General features: G+C 46.8%; 1 protein-coding gene across 1 annotated transcript in view; it reads left to right on the forward strand.

Moving 5' to 3' along the window:
• AKT2 (AKT serine/threonine kinase 2) overlaps positions 1 to 24,263 on the forward strand; it is a 227,166-nt gene that overhangs the window by 57,048 nt on the left and 145,855 nt on the right. Inside the window, exon 2 of the mRNA XM_030220064.1 lies at positions 19,369 to 19,501. Coding sequence (XP_030075924.1) covers positions 19,456 to 19,501 — 46 coding nt within the window. The 5' untranslated portion in view covers positions 19,369 to 19,455. The remainder of the gene's footprint in view (positions 1 to 19,368; positions 19,502 to 24,263) is intronic.

Genomic DNA, 24,263 nt, shown 5'->3' on the forward strand with positions numbered 1-24,263 from the left:
CATGATGAAAAGAGCCCTTCCTCAAGGGTCGCCTGAGGCTCCTCTGATTGCCCCCCCGATGGATTCTGGCCTGGGACTGCCCAGTGAGGCTTTTTTCCCGGATGCTTGGCCTAAAGATAAGCGCAGAAGGGTTAATTCCCCTTCAGATTGTGGTGCACCTTTTTTCCCCCCATGGTCGGGGTGTGAGGATTCGGAGAACTCTGACAGACGTTCTTGGTCTGAGGAACCAGAGTCAGGTGTGGATTTACCACAGGATCTGGATGATCCCTCCGTGGTGAGGATTTTCCACCGTGATGAGCTGCCAGCGCTTATTTCAGATACCCTGCAGGCCCTCTCGATTGAAGATCCTGACAGTGGCATGGCCTCCTCGGGTAATCCCAGGATGGCTAGTACCAAGAAAGCTGCTCAGGCCTTCCCTTTGCATGACTCCATCCTAGAGCTTGTTTCGGCTCAGTGGGCTGACCCCGAGGGACCTTTGAGAGTTTCCAGGGCTATGGGGCAGTTATACCCTCTGCGTGAGGGACATATGGCTCGTTTTCAGATGCCTACAGTGGATGCCCTAGTCACTGCGGTGACAAAGAGAACTACCCTCCCTGTTGAAGGAGGTGTTGCCCTGAAGGATGCTCAAGACCGTAGGCTGGAAACAGCATTGAAACGGTCCTTTGAAATTGCAGGTCTCACTGTTCGGGCGTCTGCATGCAGCTGTTATGCTGTTAGAGCCTGCCTAGCTTGGCTGCAACAGGCAGTGGCTCAGCCCGGAGATGGAGCGGAGCCCTTCTTGGATGTGGCTCCGCGGATGGAGGTGGCCTTGTCCTTTCTGGCTGATGCCCTTTATGACCTTGTCATAGCTTCGGCTAAACAAATGGCAGTAGCAGTGGAGGCTCGCCGTCGTCTGTGGCTACGACACTGGGCAGCGGACATGGCCTCTAAGCAAAGGTTGGTGAAGTTGCCTTTTCAAGGACTTCTCCTATTTGGTGAGGAGTTGGAGAAAATTGTGAAAGGCCTGGGTGATCCAAAACCCCAGCGCTTGCCCGAAGATAGGCAGCGGCCTTCCTCTAAGGGCCAGGCGGTTCACTCCTCGTACAGACCTCGCTTCCGTGAAGCTAGAAGGTACCGCCCGGGGTGTTCTGCTGGGTTCACTTCACGTGCCCGTGGTCAGCAGAGGAACTCCTTTCGCTCGGACAAGCATCCCGCAGCCGGTGGCTCAAGACCAGGAGTTCAGGGGCGACCCTCTCAATGATGGTGCGCCGGCCCTCTCCTCGATGCCTGTCATCGGAGGACGGCTTTCCCTCTTTGTCGAGGAGTGGGCCAAGATTTCCTCAGATCAGTGGGTTCTGGACCTGATCAGAGATGGATACAGAATAGAATTCAACGCCCCAGTAAGAGACGTGTTTGTGGAGTCCCGATGCGGTTCTGCCGTCAAACGGGCGGCGGTGGAGGAGACTTTACAAGGTCTGATTCAGTTAGGGGCAGTGACCCCGGTGCCTCCCGCCGAGCAAGACTGCGGCCGATACTCCATCTACTTTGTGGTGCCGCGAAAAGGTGGGTCCTTTCGCCCTATTCTGGACTTAAAAGAAGTGAACAAGTCCCTGAGAGTGCGGCATTTCCACATGGAATCCCTGCGCTCCGTCATTGCGGCGGTACAGCCAGGAGAGTTTCTCACGTCTCTGGACCTGAAAGAAGCTTACTTGCACATACCGATTTGGCCCCCGCACCAGAAGTTTCTGAGGTTTGCAGTGTTGGGAAAACATTTCCAGTTCAGGGCCTTGCCTTTTGGCCTCGCCACAGCTCCCCGAACCTTTTCGAAGGTAATGGTGGTAGTAGCTGCTTTTCTCAGGCGAGAAGGTATCAGGGTTCACCCGTACCTAGACGACTGGCTCATCAGAGCAGACTCTGCAACAGAGAGCTTACAAGCTACAGCCAGAGTGGTCTCATTACTGCAATCTCTAGGCTGGGTCGTCAATATGGCCAAAAGTCACCTGTTCCCCTTCACAATCTCTAGAGTTTTTGGGGGGCCAGGTTCGTCACAGTCTCGGGCTATGTGTTCCTACCCAAGCTAAGGCGGTGCAAGCTTCAGAATCAGGTCCGTTCTGCTCTGAGGATGCCCCGCCCGCGAGCTTGGGACATTGTCCAGCTGCTGGGGTCGATGACAGCCACGATGGAAGTGGTACCCTGGGCGAGAGCGCACCTGAGACCTCTACAGTATTCCCTACTCCGGAGATGGTCTCCTTTTTCTCAGGATTACCAATGCAGACTTGGCTCCCTGCGGCCCAACTCAGCATGGAGTGGTGGCTCTCGGACAGCATGCTGCGGCGAGGAATGCCGCTGACGCTCCCCGTTTGGTGCCTGGTGGTAACAGATGCCAGCCTGAAGGGCTGGGGCGCACACTGCAAGGGGAAGCATACCCAGGGTCTATGGACAACCCGAGGAGTCGGAGTGGTCCATCAACCGCCTAGAGTTGAAAGCGGTGTTTCAGGCGCTTCTGGCCTTTCAAGTGACCCTGGAAGGATTGGCTGTCAGAGTGATGTCGGACAACACGACAACGGTGGCCTATATAAATCGACAAGGCGGAACAAGGTGCAGAGCACTAGCCGCGCAGGCCGAACTGATTTGCCACTGGGCTGAGCTGCATCTTCAGTGTCTGTCGGCAGCTCATATTGCAGGTCAGAGCAATGTGCAGGCCGATTATCTGAGCAGGCATCAGATCGATCCAGCAGAATGGAATCTGGCAGACGAAGTTTTCCTGCAGATCTGTGCCAAATGGGGCAAGCCCGTGATGGATCTAATGGCGACAAGTGCCAATACCAAAGTCCCGTGCTTCTTCAGCAGACAGAGAGATCCTCGCTCGTCGGGGTTGGATGCCTTGGCTCAACCCTGGCCTCCGGGTCTACTTTATGTGTTTTCCCCCATGGCCCTTGATAGGGCGCCTGCTCTTGCGGATTCGGCTGCACCCAGGAGAAGTGGTCCTCATCGCTCCGGATTGGCCAAGGAGACCTTGGTATGCAGACCTCCGACAGATGCTCCTGGAGGCTCCTCTGCCGTTACCTCTGGTACCGAACCTGTTGACTCAGGGACCGGTAGCCATGGAGGACGCCAGCCGCTTTGGTCTTACGGCATGGCTATTGAGAGGGCGCAATTGAGGGATAAAGGTTATTCCAATAAGTTATTTCCACTCTCCTGCAAGCCCGCAAGCGGTCCACTTCGTGGCTTATGCCAGGAATTTGGTGCCTGTTTGAGTCTTGGTGTGCTTCCAGAGCCATTGCTCCAATGCGGGCTCCTGTCTCGCCGATTCTGGACTTTTTGCAGGAAAGGGTACAAAAAGGCTTGGCCTATAATTCCCTGCGGGTGCAGGTGGCAGCGTTGGCCTCCCTTCGTGGTAAAGTGGAAGGCGTGTCTTTGGCTGCTCACCCAGATGTGGCACGGTTTCTTAGAGGGGTGCTTCGGCTCCGACCTCCAGTGCGAGCACCCTGTCCAGCTTGGAACCTGGGGCTAGTTTTGAAAACCCTGCAGGCATCTCCTTTTGAGGCCGCTTCGGCGAGCATCGGAGAAAGATTTGACACTGAAGGCCGTTTATCTGTGGCCATTACCTCGGCGAGACGGGTGTCAGAGCTCCAGGCGCTGTCCTGTAGAGACCCATTTCTGCAATTTTCAGAGTCCGGAGTCACGGTTCGGACCGTGCCTTCCTTTATGCCTAAGGTGGTGTCAGCCTTTCACCTAAACCAGCCTATTTTCTTGCCCTCTTTTTCAGAGGAAGAGTTTCCAGAATCTTTTGAGCAGCTGCACCTTTTGGATGTGCGCAGGACTCTGCTGCAATATCTGCGAGTTACTAACTCTTTCAGGACTTCTGATCATCTGTTTGTTTTGCTATCCGGTTCTCGCAGAGGGTCTCCAGCGTCTAAAGCCACTATTGCCCGCTGGCTCAAAGAAACTATCTTTTCAGCTTATCTGCTGGCCGGCAGGGTTCTGCCTGTAGCCTTTAAGTCACATTCTACTAGAGCGATTTCTTCCTCATGGGCTGAAACTGGAGCACTCTCTCTTCAAGAGATATGCAGTGCAGCAACATGGGCTTCTGAGCTCTCCTTTGCCCGATATTACAGGCTGGATGTGGCTGCCAGGAGGGATGCGCGTTTTGGTGCACAAGTGCTAGCGCGTGGTGTGGCTTGTTCCCACCCTATCTAGGGATTGCTTTGTTACATCCCATACGTAATGGCTTCATCTGCTTGATGACAAGGAAGGGAAAATTAGGTTCTTACCTTGGTAATTTTCTTTCCTTTAGTCATAGCAGATGAAGCCATGAGCCCTCCCTGTATGATTGTCTGTATGCTGTGAATCTGTTTTTCAGGTTCTGTTCTAATTTCCTGAAGTTCCTTCCTTGGGAGAAAGTTGGAAAACAATCTTCAGGATTCATGTTCAGTTTAAATTTAGGTTGATGTGTTCATTCCCTCCAGCATGTTTTTTTTGGAGGATGTGTTGATTCTCTCCAGGAGGCGCGTGTGTTCCCCTCCAGTTCTATAAATAGGAGGATGAGTTTATTCCCTCCAGTGTGTTGGGAGGATGTGTGATTCCCTCCAGGAGGCGCGGGTGTTCCCCTCCACTTATACTATAAGGAGGATGAGTTTATTCCCTCCAGGAGGATGTGCATTCCCTCCTTTATGAGTTCATGCCCTTGTGATGGGCCATCGTTCGCTGTGAGGAAAGCTCTTGTGATTCCCATTGCGGTTTGCCATACTGCTTTGGAAGCTTCAAATACTGAAGAGGCAGTGGAGCTAGCTGGCCAAGAGGGCACTGTGAAAGTTTGAGGTGCTCTCTGTCTCCCCTGCTGGTTGATGGACATAACCCATACGTAATGGCTTCATCTGCTATGACTAAAGGAAAGAAAATTACCAAGGTAAGAACCTAATTTTCCCTTGGAATCTTAGCGAAGATTGGGTGGTGACGCCGGTAACTGGAAACAAAATGGGAGCTGGGCAGACTTCTACGGTCTACGCCCTGATCGTGACTGAATAAATAGGCCTGGGCTGGAGTGTCAATTTTAAGGGGCTTCGATGTTAGCTTCAGAACTTAGTACAAGAACAGTACTGGGCAGACTTCTACGGTCTGTGCCCTGAGAAAGGCAAGGACAAATCAAACTTGGGTATACATATAAAGTATCGCATACCATGTAGAATGAGTTTATCTTGTTTGGCAGACTGGATGGACCATACAGGTCTTTATCTGCCGTCATGTACTATGTTTACTAAGTAAGGTTGATTTTTATTTATTTATTGCATTTGTATCCCACATTTTCCCACCTCTTTGCAGGCTCAATGTGGCTTACAATACATCATGGATACTGGAAATAAGAAGAGGATATACATTTGGTTTTACAGAAAGGTTTTGGGTTACATGGTCATGAAATACAAGATAGTGGTATTACAGAAGACATTATCGGACATTAGAAATACAAGATAGTGGTGTAGCAGAGACATTATAAGACATTAGACGCGTAGACACAGAAATGATAAAAGAAATCAGAGACGCGAACAAAATGGGCAATGTGATAATAATGGGTGACTTCAATTATCCAAATATAGACTGGGTAAATGTAACATCGGGACACGCTACAGAGATACAATTCCTTGATGAAATCAAGGACAGCTTTACGAAGCAACTGGTGCAGTAGCCGACGAGAGAAGGAAAAATTCTAGACTTGGTCCTTAGTGGAGCGCATGATCTGGTGAGGGACGTTATGGTACTGGGGCCGCTTGATAACAGTGACCATAATATGATCAGTTTTGACATCGACCTTGAAGTAACTGTACACAGAAAGTCAAATATGTTAGCGTTTAACTTTAAAAAAGGAGACTATGATAAATGAGAAGAACGGTAAAAAAAAAACTTAGGGGGGCAACTGAGAGAGTAAAAACTGTACAACAGGCGTGGGCGCTGTTCAAAAATACCATCCTGGAGGCCCAGGCCATACACATTCCGCGAATTAGAAAAGAAAGACGGAAGTCCAAAAGACACCCGGCCTGGTTGAAAAGTGAGGTGAAGGAAGCTATTAGGGCTAAAAGAAACGCCTTCAGAAAATGGAAGAAGGAACCGTCTGAAAATAACAAGAAACAGCATAAGGAGTGTCAAAGCAAATGCAAGGCGCAGATTAAGAAGGCCAAGAGGGAGTATGAAAAAAGGATAGCATTAGAGGTAAAAAAACATAGTAAAAATTTTTTTCGATATATTAAAAGCAGGAAGCCGGCAAAAGAATCAGTTGGGCCGCTGGATGACTGAGGGGTAAAAGGGGCGATCAAGGAAGACAAAGACATAGCGGAGAGACAATGAATTCTTTGCTTCGGTTTTCACCAAGGAAGATTTGGGTGGGATACCGGTGTCGGAAGTGGTATTTCAAGCGGACGAGTCGGAGAAACTTACTGACTTCACGGTAAACCTGGAGGACGTAATGGGGCAGTTTGGCAAACTGAAGAGTAGCTAATCTCCTGGACCGGTTGGTATTCATCCTAGAGTACTGATAGAACTGAAAAACGAGCTTGCGGAGCTACTGCTAGTGATATGCAACTTATCCTTAAATCGAGCGTGGTACCGGAAGATTGGAGGGTGGCCAATGTAACGCCCATTTTAAAAAAGGCTCCAGGGGAGATCCGGGAAATTATAGACCGGTGAGTCTGACGTCGGTGCCGGGGAAAATGGTAGAGGCTATTATTAAAAACAAAATTACAGAGCACATCCGAGGACATGGATTACTGAGACCAAGTCAGCATGGCTTTTGTGTGGGGAAATCTTGCCTGACCAATTTACTTCAATTCTTTGAAGGAGTGAACAAACATGTGGACAAAGGGGAGTCGGTTGATATTGTGTATCTGGATTTTCAAAGGCGTTTGACAAGGTACCTCATGAAAGGCTACAGAGGAAATTGGAGGGTCATGGGATAGGAGGAAATGTCCTATTGTGGATTAAAAACTGGTTGAAGGATAGGAAACAGAGAGTGGGGTTAAATGGGCAGTATTCACAATGGAGAAGGGTAGTTAGTGGGGTTCCTCAGGGGTCCGTGCTAGGACCGCTGCTTTTTAATATATTTATAAATGATTTAGAGATGGGAGTAACTAGCGAGGTAATTAAATTTGCTGATGACACAAGTTATTCAAAGTCGTTAAATCGCGACAGGATTGTGAAAAATTACAAGAGGACCTTACGAGACTGGGAGACTGGGCGGCTAAATGGCAGATGATGTTTAATGTGAGCAAGTGCAAGGTGATGCATGTGGGAAAAAAAGAACCCGAATTATAGCTACGTCATGCAAGGTTCCACGTTAGGAGTTACGGACCAAGAAAGGGATCTGGGTGTCGTCGTCGATAACACGCTGAAACCTTCTGCTCAGTGTGCTGCTGCGGCTAAGAAAGCGAATAGAATGTTGGGTATTATTAGGAAAGGTATGGAAAACAGGTGTGAGGATATTATAATGCCGTTGTATCGCTCCATGGTGCGACCGCACCTTGAGTATTGTGTTCAATTCTGGTCGCCGCATCTCAAGAAAGATATAGTAGAATTGGAAAAGGTGCAGCGAAGGGCGACTAAAATGATAGCGGGGATGGGACGACTTCCCTATGAAGAAAGATTAAGGAGGCTAGGGCTATACAGCTTGGAGAAGAGACGGCTGAGGGGAGACATGATAGAGGTATATAAAATAATGAGTGGAGTGGAACAGGTGGATGTGAAGCATCTGTTCACGCTTTCCAAAAATACTAGGACTAGGGGGCATGCGATGAACTACAGTGTAGTAAATTTAAAACAAATCGGAGAAAAGTTTTCTTCACCCAACGTGTAATTAAACTCTGGAATTCGTTGCCGGAGAAAGTGGTGAAGGCGGTTAGCTTAGCAGAGTTTAAAAAGGGGTTGGACGGTTTCCTAAAGGACAAGTCCATAAACCGCTACTAAACGGACTTGGAAAAATCCAAAATTCCAGGAATAACATGTATAGAATGTTTGTACGTTTGGGAAGCTTGCCAGGTGCCCTTGGCCTGGATTGGCCGCTGTCGTGGACAGGATGCTGGGCTCGATGGACCCTTGGTCTTTTCCCAGTATGGCATTACTTATGTACTTATGTACTACATTTCTGGGTATATTTGGAGATTTTTACATGTTTTGATCTTTGTGGTATATCTTTTCAAGGAGATGAGTCTTTAGTAGTTTACGGAAGTTGGCTAGTTCATAGGTCGCTTTCAGATAGCGTGGTAGCGTGTTCCAGAGTTGCATGCTCATATAGGAGAAGGTAGAGGTGTGTATTAATTTGTATTTCAGACCTTTGCAGTTGGGAAAATGAAGATTAAGGAATGTTCGAGAAGATTTTTTGCATTCCTGGGTGGCAGGTCTATTAGGTCTGACATGTAGGCTGGGGCAGCTCCATGGATGATTTTATGAACTAGGGTGCATACTTTGAACGTGATTCGTTCTTTAAGTGGGAGCCAGTGTAGTCTCTCTCGTAGGGGTTTCGCACTTTCATATTTTGGTTTTCCGAATATTAGTCTGGCTGCCGTGTTCTGGGCTGTTTGGAGTTTTTTTAAGTATTTGTTCTTTACAGCCGGCGTACAGTGAGTTGCAGTAGTCCCAGATGACTGAGTACCAGTGATTGTACCAAAATTGCGGAAGACGGTCTTACTCTTTTTAATTCCCACATTGAATGAAACATCTTTTTGGTTATGTTTTTCGCATGATTCTTAAGTGTTAGGTGCCGATCAATGGTGACTCCAAGAATTTTTAGGGTGTCCGAGATTGGTAGATTTAGTTTTGGTGTGTTGGTGGTGGTAAATTTGTCCTTGTTGTGTTGCGAGGTGAGTACTAGGCATTGGGTTTTTTCTGCATTAAGTTTCAATTGAAATGCATCTGCCCATGAATGCATGATATGTAGACTTTGGTTGATTTCGTTGGAAATTTCACTTAGGTCTTGTTAGAATGGAATGAAGATCGTTACATCATCAGTGTATATGTATGGGTTGAGGTTTTGTTTCGATAGTAGTTTGGCCAAGGGTGTCATAATTAGGTTGAATATGGTCGGTGAGAGGGGGGGATCCCTGTGGAACTCCGCATTCAGGTATCCATGTGGCTGATGTAGTTGAATTTGCTGTCACTTGATATGAGCGTGTAGTTAGGAACCCCTTAAACCAATTGAGAACTTTGCCTCCGATGCCAAAATATTCAAGGATGTGTAATAAAATTCCTTGGGATTCTTCCAGGTACTGTGACCTGAATTGGCCACTGTTGGAAGCAGTGGCCAATTCAGGTCACCGTACCTGAATTGGCTACTGTTGGAAGCAGGACACTGTGCTTAGGTGGACCATCAGTCTGACCCAGTATGGCTATTCTTATGTTCTACTAGGCAGTAGTGATTTAAAAAAGACAAACAGAATAATAAAAATTATTCAGAAAGAATAGAAAGCAAAATGTGACTGTAGTGATGCCTTTATTAATCATAGATCAACCACACCTTGAGTAGTGTGTGTAGTCTAGTCATTGCACCTCAAGACAAGGAAGACTAGAAAAGGTATAGTGAAGGCAGCAAAAATTATAAGGATAAATCATCTTCCTTTTAGAAAAAAAGCTAAACAGGTGATACTTTTCTTGATGAAGGGATAGCCTAAGGCAGGGATTGTCAACCCAGTCTTTAGGAAACGCCCAAGCCAGTCTGATTTTCAGGATACCCACAAAGAATAAACACTGGACACAAATGCATGCAAATTGTATCTCATGCATATTCATTGTGGGTATCCTGAAACTGACTGGCTTGGTGTGTCCAAAGAACTGGATTGAGAACCCATGACTTGGAGTAATATGACATAGGTATATAAAATTGTATGGTATAAACAAGTTAGAGATTAGTTATTTATGCTCGCAGATACTACTAGGACTGGAGACATTACATGAAACTAACTGATAGTGCATTACAATACTGCTTTCCTTAAATTTGTTTTAATTAGTTGGTGCACTATTAAGCTCTGGAATTTGTTGCTAGAAAATGTAGCAGAACTGAGTTGAAAATGAGGGGAAAGCATGTGGAACAGGTCTTGTGGAATTCTTTCCAACCTTTCTATGTTGGGGGGGGGGGGCAGCTTGTTATACTTAAATATGCTGTTGGTTTTGAAGGAATAATAAAATTAACGTAGTAACATAGTAGATGACAGCAGAGAAAGACCTGCACGGTCCATCCAGTCTGCCCAACAAAATAACTCATATTTGCTACCTTTTTGTGTATACCTGACCTTGATTAGTATCTGCCAATCCTCACGGCATAGACCGTAGAAGTTTGCCCAGAACTAGCCCCACCTCCCAACCACCAGCACCGCCCCCCCCCCCCCCCCCCCCCCGCGGCTCTGCCACCCAATCTCCGCTAAACTTCTGAGGATCCCTTCTGAACAGGATTCCTTTGTTTATCCCACGTATTTTTGAATTCTGTTACCGTTTTCATCTCCACCACTTCCCGCGGGAGGGCATTCCAAGCATCCACTACTCTCTCTGTGAAAAAGTACTTCCTGAAATTTTTCTTGAGTCTGCCCCCCTTCAATCTCATTTCATGTCTTCTAGTTCTACCGCCTTCCCATCTCCGGAAAAGGTTAATTTGCGGATTAATACCTTTCAAAATATTTGAACGTCTGTATCATCACCCCTGTTTCTCCTTTCCTCCAGGGTATACATGTTCAGGGTCAGCAAGTCTCTCCCTCATTCGTCTTGTTAGGCAAATCCTATCCCATTCTTGTAGCTTTTCTTTGCACCGCTTCAATTCTTTTACATCCTTAACAAGATACGGCCTCCAAAACTGAACACAATACTCCGGGTGGGGCCTCACCAGCGACTTATACAGGGGCATCAACACTTCCTTTCTTCTGCTGGTCACACCTCTATACAGCCTAGCAACCTTCTAGCTACGGCCACCGCCTTGTCGTACTGTTCCGTCGCCTTCAGATCCTCAGATACTATCACCCAAGATCCCTCTCCCCGTCCGTTCATATCAGACTCTCACCGCCTAACCCATATGTCTCCTGTGGATTTCTACTCCCTAAGTGCATCACTTTGCATTCTTCGCATTAAATTTTAATTGCCAAACCGTAGACCATTCTTCTAGCTTGTGCAGATCCTTTTTCATTTTTTTCCACTCCCGGGTTTCCACTCTGTTACAAATGTTAGTATCGTCCGCAAAAAGGCATCCTTTCCCTTCGGCAATGTCACTCACAAATATATTGAACAGAATCGGCCCAGCAACCGATCCCTGAGGCACCCCACTACTCACCTTTCCCTCATCTGAGTGAATTCCATTAACTGCCACCCTCTGGCTTCTGTCCGTCAACCAGTTCCTAATCAGTTCACCACGTCAGGTCCTATCTTCAGTGAGATATTAATGATATCTGATGGTTTCTATATAACAGATGTGAAAGGATGGATTTTAGAGTTAGATCATAGGATTTTATTGGCACATGGCCAGGGTCAGATTAACATTTTATATTGGGCTGTAGGCAAACCTTCATTCGTGGGCTCTTTGACTCTCTGTAGTTTTTCACCCCCCGTTCCCACACTTTCCCTCCTCACTTCACCTCTCCAGAGGTAGAGTGGAGAAAACTGTCTAGTTCTGGATGTTGTGGCAGCGGCAACTTGTGGGTGATTATGGGGTCTGTGCAAGCAGATGTTGGATGAAGTTGGCCTAGTGGTTCGAATAGTGGGCTAGGGATGCTGGGCAAGTCATTTTCGTCCTCTGTTGCCTTTGGTACAAACCAGAAAGCATGCCCCAAAGACTGAGATTAAAGGGCAAAGAATGAGATTTCCTTGTCCATACCAGAGCAGTCCAGGCGAATGGGTTGTGCCTGTCAGCCAGCAGCTGGAGACAGAGAAAAGAAAGTAGTTCCAGTGTCATCCCTTAAAGGTATCATGCAACATGGAGTGTTCAGTATTTTCTGTCTTCAAGTGGATGGTTGATGGATCATGCAGCTCCTCTTTGGTGATTTTTCAACCAGCTCTTGACCTGGTTTGCTGAGTGTCGTTTGAACAAGGGGTCTCCTCTTGGATGACTTTAGCTCCTTTTCGTATCTAAACTGCCAGGATAGAGCCGAATTACTCCTTTGCTATTCAGTGTTCCAAAGGAGTTTCATGAGGCTAAAGACTAACTTGTCTTTTTAAGTGAGACAGATTACATAGTAACATAGTAACTTATTTGGTTCTTATGAGTTATCAGCTCGTTTCTTCCTCTCAAAGTAAGTGCTTCTGCAGGTTCTTTTGTCTTTGTCTCCCAATGGTTTTCGTCACAGAGCGGTAGTGTTTCTCCTCAGTTTAAAATAAAAAGCCAGTAGCTTGCTGCTGTGTGGGCACTTCACACCCTTGGATCAATTAATCAGCTTCATTGCCCTGCTGGGATCTTATGTGGTCTTCACCATTAGTGGTACGTTTAGTGCTGAGCTTGCCATTGGCAGCTATCCTTAGACTGGGGTTTTCACGATTCCTCAAGGGTTCTTCATCATTATATTCCCTATGGTACCCCATTCTGTGTGGCATGCTGGTGGAAAGCTACGTAATACCAGCCAATTTCTGGTCTGTATGCTGTCAGCCAAGTTCTGAGCTGCATCTTCTCAGCCACCTTGTCTGTTCAGTGACCTTGGTTGTAGGCAGTCGGCGCTCCTCAATGGTGGGCGGTCGTTACCCTTATGGCTTGCATAGTAGCAATGGCCTTCTGGGTTACCTGTTCTTGTGAGGTTTCTAATTGTGCCCCTTGGGTTTACAAAGTCTCACCACTCAATTAAGTGACACAGTGAAACTGTCTTTTGGGGTGGTGCTGAACGGAACCTTCTGGATAATCTCACAGCGTTTTATGCATGCCATGGTGGCCTTGCCATCTGTGCAGCTTGCCCATGCCTTTTGTTATGCCACTATTCTACTTCTATCTCCAGAGTCCACTCTCGCAGTTCTGTTCAGTGGTGCCTTCTGACATAGCTTTTTCTATGACATTCAGCCCTTTTGTCAGGTGTCTGCAGGGCTCGGCTCTTCTGACCTTTTGAGGTGCTTCTTTTTCTGGTTTTTGCTGGCTCCTCCAGGCCACAGAAGGTGGCTTGTTGGCCGGTATTTAGGTTTCATTGGTCGGACATGCCTTTGCAGTCATTCTGGCTCTATTGCTTGCTCTAGCCATAAGTTCTATTCCATGGCTTCCATCATAGTTCAATTTTATTAATAGAAACAAGTATCTAAATGGTTTACAAATTAAAAATATTGAGGGTGAAATGGGAGGATGGAAAAGGAAGGCAAGTTGAATTACATGGGAAGTCTAATAAAAACCAAGAGAGGAATAGAATTCAATTAAAATTACCATAGGAAGAAACATAAGGTAGGAAGGGGAGAGGGAGAAAAAAAAAAGAATTGACGGGACAGTGTAAAGGGTAATCTCGCTGCAAGGGATGATGAAGGGAGAAAAGTAACAACATTTCGATTATCTAGGACCAGGAGCAAATGCTTTAGAGAAAAAGTAACTCAAGTTCAGCTCATAAGTGAAGAGGGATATTGTTCCGTAGAGTGGATGAAACAACTGAGAATGATGTGGTTCTTGCAAAATGTGAATGTACCTGGAAGAATAAGGGTACCACTGGAAGAGATGTTGGGAGGAACGTAACGTACGGGCTGGAAATAAGGTATGAGGTGTTTGAATAAGAAAAGTGGGAGACCAGAGTGAAGAACTTGAAAAGTAATCTTAAAGGCAATTCGATATTGTATGAGTAACCAGTGTTCTGCCTGGAGGAGAGGGGAAAAACTAACTTTTTTGCACCATGTATTAATTTCACAGCTATATTTTGATCCAGCAGTAATCAGTCTTTCTGATTTTCTCCTGGCAGCCGCTGTCAAGCCATTTTGTGCCTGGTAGCGCTTTATTGCAGTGGCTGTTTAAAAAAAACAAAGCCCAACATGCTTGGTGAACTTTGGCATGTACGCAAGTCTTTCGTTGTAGCACCCGTAGCTCTTGTATTACCGAAAGGGAACACTGGTGTGGGGCCGTCTTCATCCTTTCTGCAAGCAGTTAGGATATCCCATCTGTGGTGGTACTATTTTGGGCACTAGTTTGCTTGCTCACCTATTTAGTGTCTCCTGTTCCCACCTGTAGTATCAGAGTGGTTCTATGTTTTGCCTAACATGCTGCAGTTCCATGTTGGTTCTATCTACAAAGAATGCTTTCTGACGATCCCTGCTATGGACTTTGGCTGCTGCCTGTATGTCAGCGTCTCGGGCTGCTGCTGGTTTGGCATGGGTACAGCAGCCGCTGGGAGGAATCCGGCCACAGTAAGCCACCGAGGCCCAGATGCACTAAACTTAACAAGCCATTAACGAGCAAGTAGTGAACCTTAGCATGCACCAAACACCATTTCCCGATCACAGTAGCAGCTAGTGAAAACGGAATGCAAATCATTATAATGAGCTGCACTACCATTGCAAGGCTATTATAATGATACGCACTAACGTTTACCGATTCTCCTTACAGTGGAAACCCTAACGTGAGGTCTGCACCTCTCGTTAGGCTGAGACAGCGTTATGCTGGCTGCTCTGCGCATGCCAAGGACGTAAAAAAAACAAAAAAAAAACGAGTGCCTATGGACGTCCTTTATAGACGGCCTTCGCCCTCCCCCCCGCCTGAGGTCGCCGCCGCCACTCCCCCCTGCATTGAAAGAGCTTTCCCGCAGCCCCCCCCCCGAGGTCGCCGCCACTCCCCCTCCCTTGAAATGACAGCTTCCTCGCCATCCTCTGCACCCCGTGGCCCCCGCCCCTGCTGACCCCCCTGAGGTCGTCGCCGCTCCCCCCTCCGTCTGCCACTGGGCCCTCACAGCGCCTCTCACCTCCGTGTGAAGGCGCTGCACCGGCTGCAGCAGGCAACAACAGCTGACCCGCCTCTCTTCGGACTTCACTCCTTTCCTTCCTGGCCCGTCCTCGTCTTATAAAGGACGTCCATAGGCACTCGTTTTTTTTTTGTTTGTTTTATTTTTTGACGTCCTTGGCATGCGCAGAGCAGCCAGCATAACGCTTTGGCTGCTCTGCGCATGCTCTACCGGCCGATTCTCCGACTGTTTTGCGAGGGATTAGAGAATGCAAGTGAGCTGCAATGAATAGCTCATTTGCATTCCCTTTCTTTGATGCATTGCCGTTCCCTACCGATTCGCTATGGAATCGGTAGGGGAAGGGCTCTTTACGTGGGGTTAGTGCATCTGCTCCTGAGTGGACTTAGATTCAGCAACCACTTTGATGGATTCAGTTGCACAAGCCTCTGTGTGGGGCCAGCTATGGTACCACATACAGCAGTATGTGCATATGGAATGTAGCTCTATTCCTGGATAAAGATTGCAGCTCCATCCTTGAATGCAGAACATAGCTCCGTCTCTGAACATGAGTGCAAATCTATCTCTCTGTGTACAGCGCAACTTCAACCCTTGATGACGAGCACAGTTCCATATCTTGCTCTGGAGCACACTTCCATCTCTGGCACTGGGGCACAACCGCATCTCGGTCTTTATCAGCACATGCCTCCATCCATCTGTAAGGCAGAACTTGATTCCATAGAAGGACCTGTTTCCATATCTGTTTTTGATCCAGATCCATACTGGTCCCATCTGTATTAAGCAGTGTACCTTGATTAACTGATACTCTGAGGCTTTGTATTGATCTGCACAACAGACCTGTCTTTTCTTAAGAGTACACTTCCATCTTGACTGTGGATCATAGTGCCCTTTCTGTCTGCTAAATTTGATTACAGTTCTTTAGGGAGCTTGGTGGGATCCTTCATGGATGCTTTTCTGGATCCTAGCCTTGGCTGCATTTCTAGCTCTGGGTCATTGTGTCTTGTATAATGGCAGACCCTGTCCAGCTCACTGTTCTGACTTCTCTGGCAGCCAAAAAAAAAGCTTTTGGTGCATGCTTGTATTGACAGGTTGCTGAGTCTCCTTTGGCTGTGACTGCTACTAGCTTTTTTGCCAGCAAGTTTCTCACACTTTGCTGTGCTTTTTTGGGCTGGTGTAACTCCTGGCACTTTTGCTATTTGTTCTCCCCACAGATGGTTCCATCAGATCCTGGAATTTCTCACTTTTTAGCTGTTAGACATAGCTGCAGGGTTCTCCATTTAGGAATTCCTTTTCTAAGCCTTCCTATGGAGGAGTTACCTGCTTCCTCAGTTGTTCAGGGTGGCATATCTGTTTTTTCTTCTACTCTGGTTTGCCCTTGTCATTTCTTGGAATATAGAGATTCCCTGCTTTCAGTTCTAAATATTTTCAGTCATTTGTATGACTCTTCTCTTGCTTGTGAACACGTTGTACCATTCAACCTCCCTAGGGTTCGGTGTGAGGCCCAGCTATTTTCAGAACATTGCAGTAGAGTTCAGGCTCCACTTGTTCAAGTCTCAAAACTTTTTCATCTTTGCTGCCCAAACTACTGTGCCTGTCTGTCTTGCGGCTGCATAGAATCGCCTAAGTGGCTTCAGGGCAACTTAGAGATATTTCGGTTTGTTCAAGTGGGTTATGCCTCAATCAGGGGTCTTTTCTTTTGCCCTCCTTTAAACAAACAAACAAACAAAAAAGGGGTAATTCTTGTACCTTCTTCTTGTCTGAACTGTTTGGTGGCAGTTGTAGCCCATACTCCGCCTAGACTGTACTGTCAGCAGGACGGTTTTCTTATAACCTCTATTGGCTCGAGTTTTTACTTCAGACTGTTAACACTCCTCTATTGGGCAACTGTTTTGGGGGTTCTACTCCTGCCTTCGTTGGAGCACCTGGTTATTCTTTTCTCTGTCTACCATCTGCTGGTTGACGGGCACAACCCATTCGTCTGGACTAAAGAAAAGAAAATTATTAGGTAAGCCATCATTTTTCCTTATAGGCAATATGTCTGGGCTATACTAGAAAGATTTATTTGTCAGGCTTCAAAAAATGTAAGAACAGAAAATGACATTTAGCTTTCTTTGATTCCTATGAAAGGAAGTAAATTAAGTGGAGACAGTATTAGAATACAAGAATTTGGCCAGGTAATTAGTTACCTGGGTAAATTCCCCAGACTGACAAAACTTAATTCCACATGCATTCACTGTGTATATTTTGTAGGGTGGATTTCTCCACCTCAAATCTTAAGGAAAATTATATATGCAGGGCTGGCCCGATCTTTGGTATCCACTGGTGGGGGAAGCACCCAGGTATCAAGGCTTGCTGAGTCCCACCTCCTCCAAAGCAGGCGTGGAGTAGCATCCTGAGAACCTGGAAGCCAGGTTCAAATCCTGTGGCTGCTGTTTGTGATCTTGGGCACTTAACTCTCTATTGCCTTAGGTACAAAATATGATTTTAAGCCCTCTGGGGACAGGGAAATACTTGAGCAGCTATTAAAGTGTGAGCTAAATCCAAATAAATACAAGTAAAAAAGCTATTGGTGGTTTTGATGCCACCCCGGAGGGGAGAGGGAAGAGAAACCACTGGACACAGAGGTGGGAGGCGAGATAGGGAAGCACAGAAATGCCGAACACCTAGGGGGAGGTAGGGAAGGAAAAGGGTAGGGGGAGGAGGGCACTAAGTTGGCCCCTTTATGATGCTGATCCCACTAGAGAGAGACAAAAGCATATCTGCACTTTTGTTCTTCATATGCACCCTCCTGATGTTGCACTGCTGGCTGCAGCTCATGATCATTTAGTGAATGATCCGTCCATCATCATGTAAAATTCTTCTAGTTGCTGATAACTCTCTAACTGAGCCTGCAACAGCATCCTCATTCCACTCATCCCATTTCTATCCTTTCTCAGTTCTTCCCTCAGACACTCACTGGTTCTTTCCAAGATAAAACTTGTAAATTTCAATCCCCTCCACCACAACCATGCAGAAGTTTAATTTGTGGAGCACAGGAGCCACCCCACCTCTTCTAGTGCTGCACCTCCACTTCCCATTGACTGGATCCTATCCACAGACATTGCACTAGTGACACTGGAAGCAGACAGGGTAGGGGTGGGGGAATTGGAGAGCTGCAGATAGAGGTTTTAAAACTCAGAAAAAAGTTCAGACATGTTAACTATCCTTTTGGACATTAGTGAACAAATCTGTAGAATCGTAAAAAAAAGACAGATAGCTGTCAGTTCTAGGCCCTCCTGTGTCCTGAGCATATCTGACAGGGCTAACCTAAATATTTAAGTCCTTTAAATAGATGTCTGATTTGCCAGTGCCTTAATCCTGCCTTGCCCATGGCAACTTGTATTAGTTGACAGTACATATAGCAATTACTAAGAAACCTGTGATTCAATCAGTACAATTTACAGTAAAATTAACAACCAAGAAAATGAGGTATATCAGAATCACTAAAAGGCAGTTCATCAAAGATAGGGTATTATTTCCAGTCTCTGCGTGTGAATGTGTGTGACTGACAGCATAGAGAGGAGGGGGGGGGGGAGGCATTTTGAAAAGAGCAATTGCCTAACTGCTGTGTTTCACTGTATCAAAGTTTCTGTAGTGCAGAAGCTGGAACTACTCTTCAGAAATGCATTAGGTTATTTTTTAGGGGGAGCTTATTTCTTTGGAATCCCTAGTCTGATCTGGCTCGTTTTCAAATGGTCTCCACCAGTTTATCTCCCCCATGACAAATCTGGCACCCAACATTCTGTTAGATTTTCAGACAGTTACTTCCCCCCCCCCCCCCCCCCCCCCCCCCCCCCCCCCCCCAGATTCACATTCTCAGTCCCCTGTGTATAATAATTATTTCCAACATTCTGGGTTGAAAAGAAGAAAAAGGCTTGGACAAGTTACTGGAGGACAGATATGAATTATTAGCCAGCTAGACTCTGGTGTCCCTGCCTCTTATTTATGGGAGAGAGCAATATGGAGTAGACTTCATAGAGGAATTTGGCAGGTATTTCCAAGTGATCTGGGCTAGTCTGTGTCTGAGATAAATTATTGGGTTCAGTGGACCATTGATCTGAGCCAGCATGGCATATCTTTTGTTTTTCATGTGGATCACTTTTATACCAGAATCAGAGAACCTGTAGCTATAATCAGCAATTTTATTGGCAATCTTATGACCTCTCTGTAATGCATACTGTCAGCAGCATAAGGTTCTGCTATTGTAAAGTGAAAACAACTTTGTTGTTATATTGAGTTAGACCAGAGGTTCTATTTGTCTTGAATAGATTGTAAAGTTCCCTGTCAAGCAGGGATTGTTTCTTAAGTATTTGTGTACAGCACTGTGTAGTAGTAGCACTGTAGTATTAAGTAGTGGCAGTAGACTTGGGTCCTGGAATAAGAAATTCTTTATTGTATAGCTTTTGGCAGTACATATCTGGGGGGAGCGTGTTTTCATGTAACTTTCTTTTACGTGTGTTTAATTCATTTTTTAAAATTTGTTTTACAGATCTGACCATAATTTGGCTCTCGAGCTGGCACACTAAGAAAATAGTTTGGCTGCCTGGAAGAGGTGGCTGAAAGCTCTTCCACCAACATGAATGAGGTGTCGGTTGTTAAAGAAGGTTGGCTACAAAAGAGAGGTGAGAAAGAGAGAATGAGCGCGCAGCTCCAGGTTACTCTGGGGTAAATATAGGCAAAAGCATTTTCCATAGCGTCCCACAGATTGATCCAGGTGGGTTATGTCCCTCTACCAGCAAGTGGAGCTAGAGAGAACTTCAGAGGTTTATTATATGTGGTCATGTGCAGTCACCTTAACTTCAGTATTCTCTCTGTTTAGCAGATGGATGGTCATATCTGTGCAGCTCTGGATTAATTGGCTCCTGGCCTGGTCCCCTGGGTCTAGTTGAGCTTCTGGGGTCTGAGGTGTCCTGGTCCCGGGACTTAGGTGCACACCTGTGGTGCCAGGTCCCTCCATTCCTCCCCCTTCAACCCCTTCTCTCTGTCTGATTGGGGTGTGTGGTTCTCACTCTCCTGACTTTAAAAGGAGTCTGAGGTTTCTTTTGCTCCAGCGTCCTCTCCTGCCTTAAATGAAAAAAAAAAAATGCAGTTTGAGCACTGTTAAAAAAAAAAAAAAAATCAGTCTGAGATTTGTCCAGCACGGCAAGCTCATGCAGGTTTGCAGTACCGGCTGAATGGTGTGAGGACCGACTTGGCATGCGACAGTGATTCCCAAGGGGGCGAGTAGTCATTATCCTATCTGCGCCAGTGGGCAGAGCAAAAGCGGCTCCCAGTGTGGGAGCCACTGGGCTGCTGCAGTTTCCCATGATGGAGATCCACTATATAGCCCAACTCCGTGGAGCGGTGTTCTCCTTCCCTCCCAGCTCATTTTGGTGGGCGCAGGGCAGTTGTTTTCTTGGGTGTGCATGCACGCTTGATGGCGCCGTCTTTCTTGCCACTCTCCACATGGCAATGCTGAAGCCCCAGCGCTTCCCTGGGGCCTAATTTGCTTGCGATTCAGGCAGTTTTATATGTAGGCTTTTCAGAAATGTGACTGGGGAACTGGTGTGGATCACTTCCAGTTTCTTCATATTTGTTATTTAAGGGCTTCTAAGAAAGGAGGCCTGGGGAGGTTTGCAGACTCCTGTGGGAGTCCTTGGGTCTTCCGCAGCTTTGAGTCTCCCACAGCTTTCCAGGGGCGAGGTCAGAGACCCATTAGTCCCCTGCAGCTGTTCTGTTGCAGCGAGAGCCTTAAGCTGCAGCTTGGAAAGTACTGACTATCTGAAAGTCTTCTGGTAGAGATGCCTGTGCTTCACTAGGTGATTTCCACTAAGAATATTTGTGGACCCTCCTTGAGGAGGTTCACGGTGTGTGTACATCATTAATGGAAGGGAGAAAGGGATCCTACTCTAGGTTTTTCCCTCTTCCCCTTTCTCAGAGCATGGCAGTACAGTTTATTTAGTTAGTCAAGCTTAGGGTTATTGACTCCATGTTTCTGTGAGAAATGTTACATTTTGAGGCTAGTGCAGGCCTCTCAGGTTTCTCTCGGTTTTCATGGTAATCCTGCACCCTCTTTGCTGCCCTGGTGGCATTTGCTCTGTGTGCACTGTTTACATCAAACTAGTTTTATTCAGGAGGGTGGCTGGCCTTTCAGCCTTAAGGTTATAGGTTCAAGGCTGGTTTTATCCATCCTATTAGAAACTGTGGGCTCAGTAGGTTTCCAGTGGGGCATATTTTATTTCATTCTTCTTATTGCTTGCCTGGCCAAGTAGTTCTTACATGATTGGAACAGTTATCAGAACTCTACGGTACTAAAGATTGCCCTTCTCTCGCTCTTTGCACACTGATACTGGCCACACCTTTGCATACTAGCCTTAGCTACCCCGGTATTTGCAGTGTATCCGGTACCTCTAATTGCTTCTATGGTATTTTTGGCATCTTTTCATGGTATGGGGTACCTAAATTTCATGAGGAGTGGTCCATGAGCTACTTCAGTGTAGAGGTAGCTTAATAGTTGTTGCAATCAGCTGAGAGTAAGCACAGATTTCTAGGGATGCTGCTTCACGGCCCACTGTAGCTTGCTATCTGTAGTGTGCAATGGTGCAACAGCCATATTCTGCTACACCATCTGTCTCTGGTTCTCAGCCACACTTGTTAGCTCCAATGCGCAGCAGTTATAGTGCACAGTCACACCAGCCAATTCTTGTCCCTATCTGCAAGAAGTTAGCGCTGGCTTAGGCATCAGACCACTGATGTGGCTTCCAAGTCGCATTTGGCAACCTGCCTTTTGGAAGTAATCTTGGGACTGGAGAAGATCTAGGGCAGTTGGATAAAGACCTGAGGGACTTCCAAGTTTCGAAGATTGCCAGGGACGAGTTTAAGGATGATTTTTTGTCATAGGTTTTGTGGGGCCAGGAAAACCACTTTCAGGGTTTCCACTTCCACTACGACAAGCCACCTGGCTGCTGGTAGAATGAGCTCTGTTTCAACTCCAGGTCAACCTATGCCTGCTACATCTTCCAATAATGGAGTCTCAGTTCACTCCTCAAGCAGGACTCCTGTACTTGTTTCAGGAGGAGTGGACCAAGATTACCTCAGCTCAGATGTGTCTTAGTTTTTCTATTGCACAGTTACAACCTGGACTTCACTACAGATTTTTCTTGGAGTCTACATGCAAGCTCAAACACTGTCAGGCAGTTCTTGCCACCTTGCCAATGTTTCTTCTTTTAGGCACAGTCGAGTCTGTCCCCAGTTGCAATTGGGGAATGGGAAGTTGTTTCCTTTTGCTTTGTAGTTCCAACCAGGGAGCTTCCTTCCAGCTGAGTTTGGACATCATGAGTCTAGGGTGTTTACGGTTCAGCTTTTCACAATGGGAACCTTGCAGTGTGCAATAGTTCTGTCTGGTGGGGAGAGTTTCTAGCCTCCCTGGACCTCAAGGAAACTTACTTTCATATTCCCAGTGCTCCTTGCTGCAGAGGGATCTTAGTGATTTATGACCATGTCATTCATCCTTTCCATGTTGCCGAGGATGTTTTTGCAAGGTCATGGTGGCAGCTTTCCTTCGTGAGGATGGATTGCAGGTTCATCCATACCTCGTGACTGGCTGATTTGCGGCTCTCTCTATCAAGAGACTCTGCAAACTTCATCCAAGATACCTACTCGTCTTCAGTCCTTAGGATTGGTAATCAGTGTCACCAAGAGTCAGCTGTTTCCCCCACAAATCTTTGCTTATCATGGAGTGCTGTTCCATATAGGCTTGGGAAGTCCTTTCTTTCTTGTGCTCCTCAGCAACAGGTGCCAACCCAAGTCAGGTTTTACTTTCTCTACCAGGTCCAGGATATGGGAATAGGTTCAAGTTATGGGCACAAGGTTCTCTTTTTTTTTTAATGTTCCCCCATGGGCCTGAGTCCGTATCAGACCACTTCAGGGGTTCCTTCTCTGCTTTGGTCCCCATCTCTATGGTTCTCTTCAAGCCAACTTAGTCTCAATGGGTGATTTCAGCACAGCTTTCTGCTGATATTTCAGTTCTGTCTCCCTGAAGGTGGCTATCTGCAGCTTGTAGGCTGCTAGGCTGTGCCGTAGCTGGCAGCAACAGATTTTGGATTCCTTCCAGAAGGCAGACAGTCAACCTCCTCCTTACTTGCCAGATGTAGAGTCAAGGCCGGCTTATTTGCCAGTTTTCTTCTATGATTTGTTTTGGGCGTAAAATAAACAGACGTTTTTGGCAGTCACAGCCGGCCATTTGATGTGATTGCACTGCTGGGTGGTGAATGCAGCTTCTAACGATGGCTGGTTCAGCTCACTTTTCAGGGCAACTATTGTTTGAGGACTCCATGAATTTGGTGGAAGACCTGGCTGACTTATAGACTCAGCGTCTTCCTGAGGACATGTCTACAAGTTCTTTTCAGTTGGGTCAGGCTCGCCCTTATGTTTACGACACCAGGGCTATCGTCCTGGGCAGCCTAGTTTTCTTTAGCAATCCAGTCCAGGCAGGTTCTCGGAACTCCCGACTTCATTTGAGATCCTCTGGATTTCTACTGGTGACAGGCGCACAGTACTGTCATTTCTGTATACGGTGGTTTCTGCCTTCCATCCCTTTCCACCTTTTTTCTCTTCCCGCTTCTTGGATGTTCACCATATACTCCTATACTATTTGGAAGTGACCAGTGAGTTCCATTGGTCAACTCTTTGCTTCTTGCTTTGCTTGGGACCATAGGAAGGTACCATAAGAAGGCTCGCCATTTTTAGATTGGCAGATGTGGGCTTAGTGGTTTTGATGTCAGGAGGAGCAGACCTTTTGTAGAATAGGCGTCAGTGTGACGCTGAAGAGCTGTTCCGTGTAAGTGCCATTTTATTCAAAATCCTTTTAGGGGAGCAGCTGCTCCCCTTGCACCCCACCTAGCTACGTCTCTGCATAGTGGGTCAGTGCCTGGGATGACCCACAGAGCAGAAGTGACTTCCTGCATAGCCTTATGTACTGCTAAAGACTGTAGCTGTCTTCTAGTGCTCACCATTTTAAGATTAGCAGATGTAGTGGTGGCAGGATCAGAAGCAGACGTATTCAGAACCTGGAGAGCCTTGGGTATATAGGAAGGTGGCGACTCCTTATGAAACACCCACACTGCGGTAGGATCATCAGATTCCTGACCTGCTGAGCAGAAATGCCTCCTGTCATACCCTCATGTTGTCGTCTGGCTGGTCTCAGGACAGGGAATCTGGCTTCAAGTGCTGCAGTGGCCGTTGGCTGAGAGAGGCAGTTTCTTCAGCTGGCCTCTGTATGGGACAGTTTCTCCCGTTGCAGGTGACAGCGCGTTCTTCCAGAGCGCAGTTGACTTCCTTTTCCGTGTCCCATCTGGCTTTCGTGGCTGCCCTTTGCAGTTCAGCCACTTGGTCCTCTGTCCTTCC

The sequence above is a fragment of the Microcaecilia unicolor genome, chromosome 11 (assembly GCF_901765095.1).
Source record: "Microcaecilia unicolor chromosome 11, aMicUni1.1, whole genome shotgun sequence".
Classification (NCBI taxonomy): domain Eukaryota; kingdom Metazoa; phylum Chordata; class Amphibia; order Gymnophiona; family Siphonopidae; genus Microcaecilia; species Microcaecilia unicolor.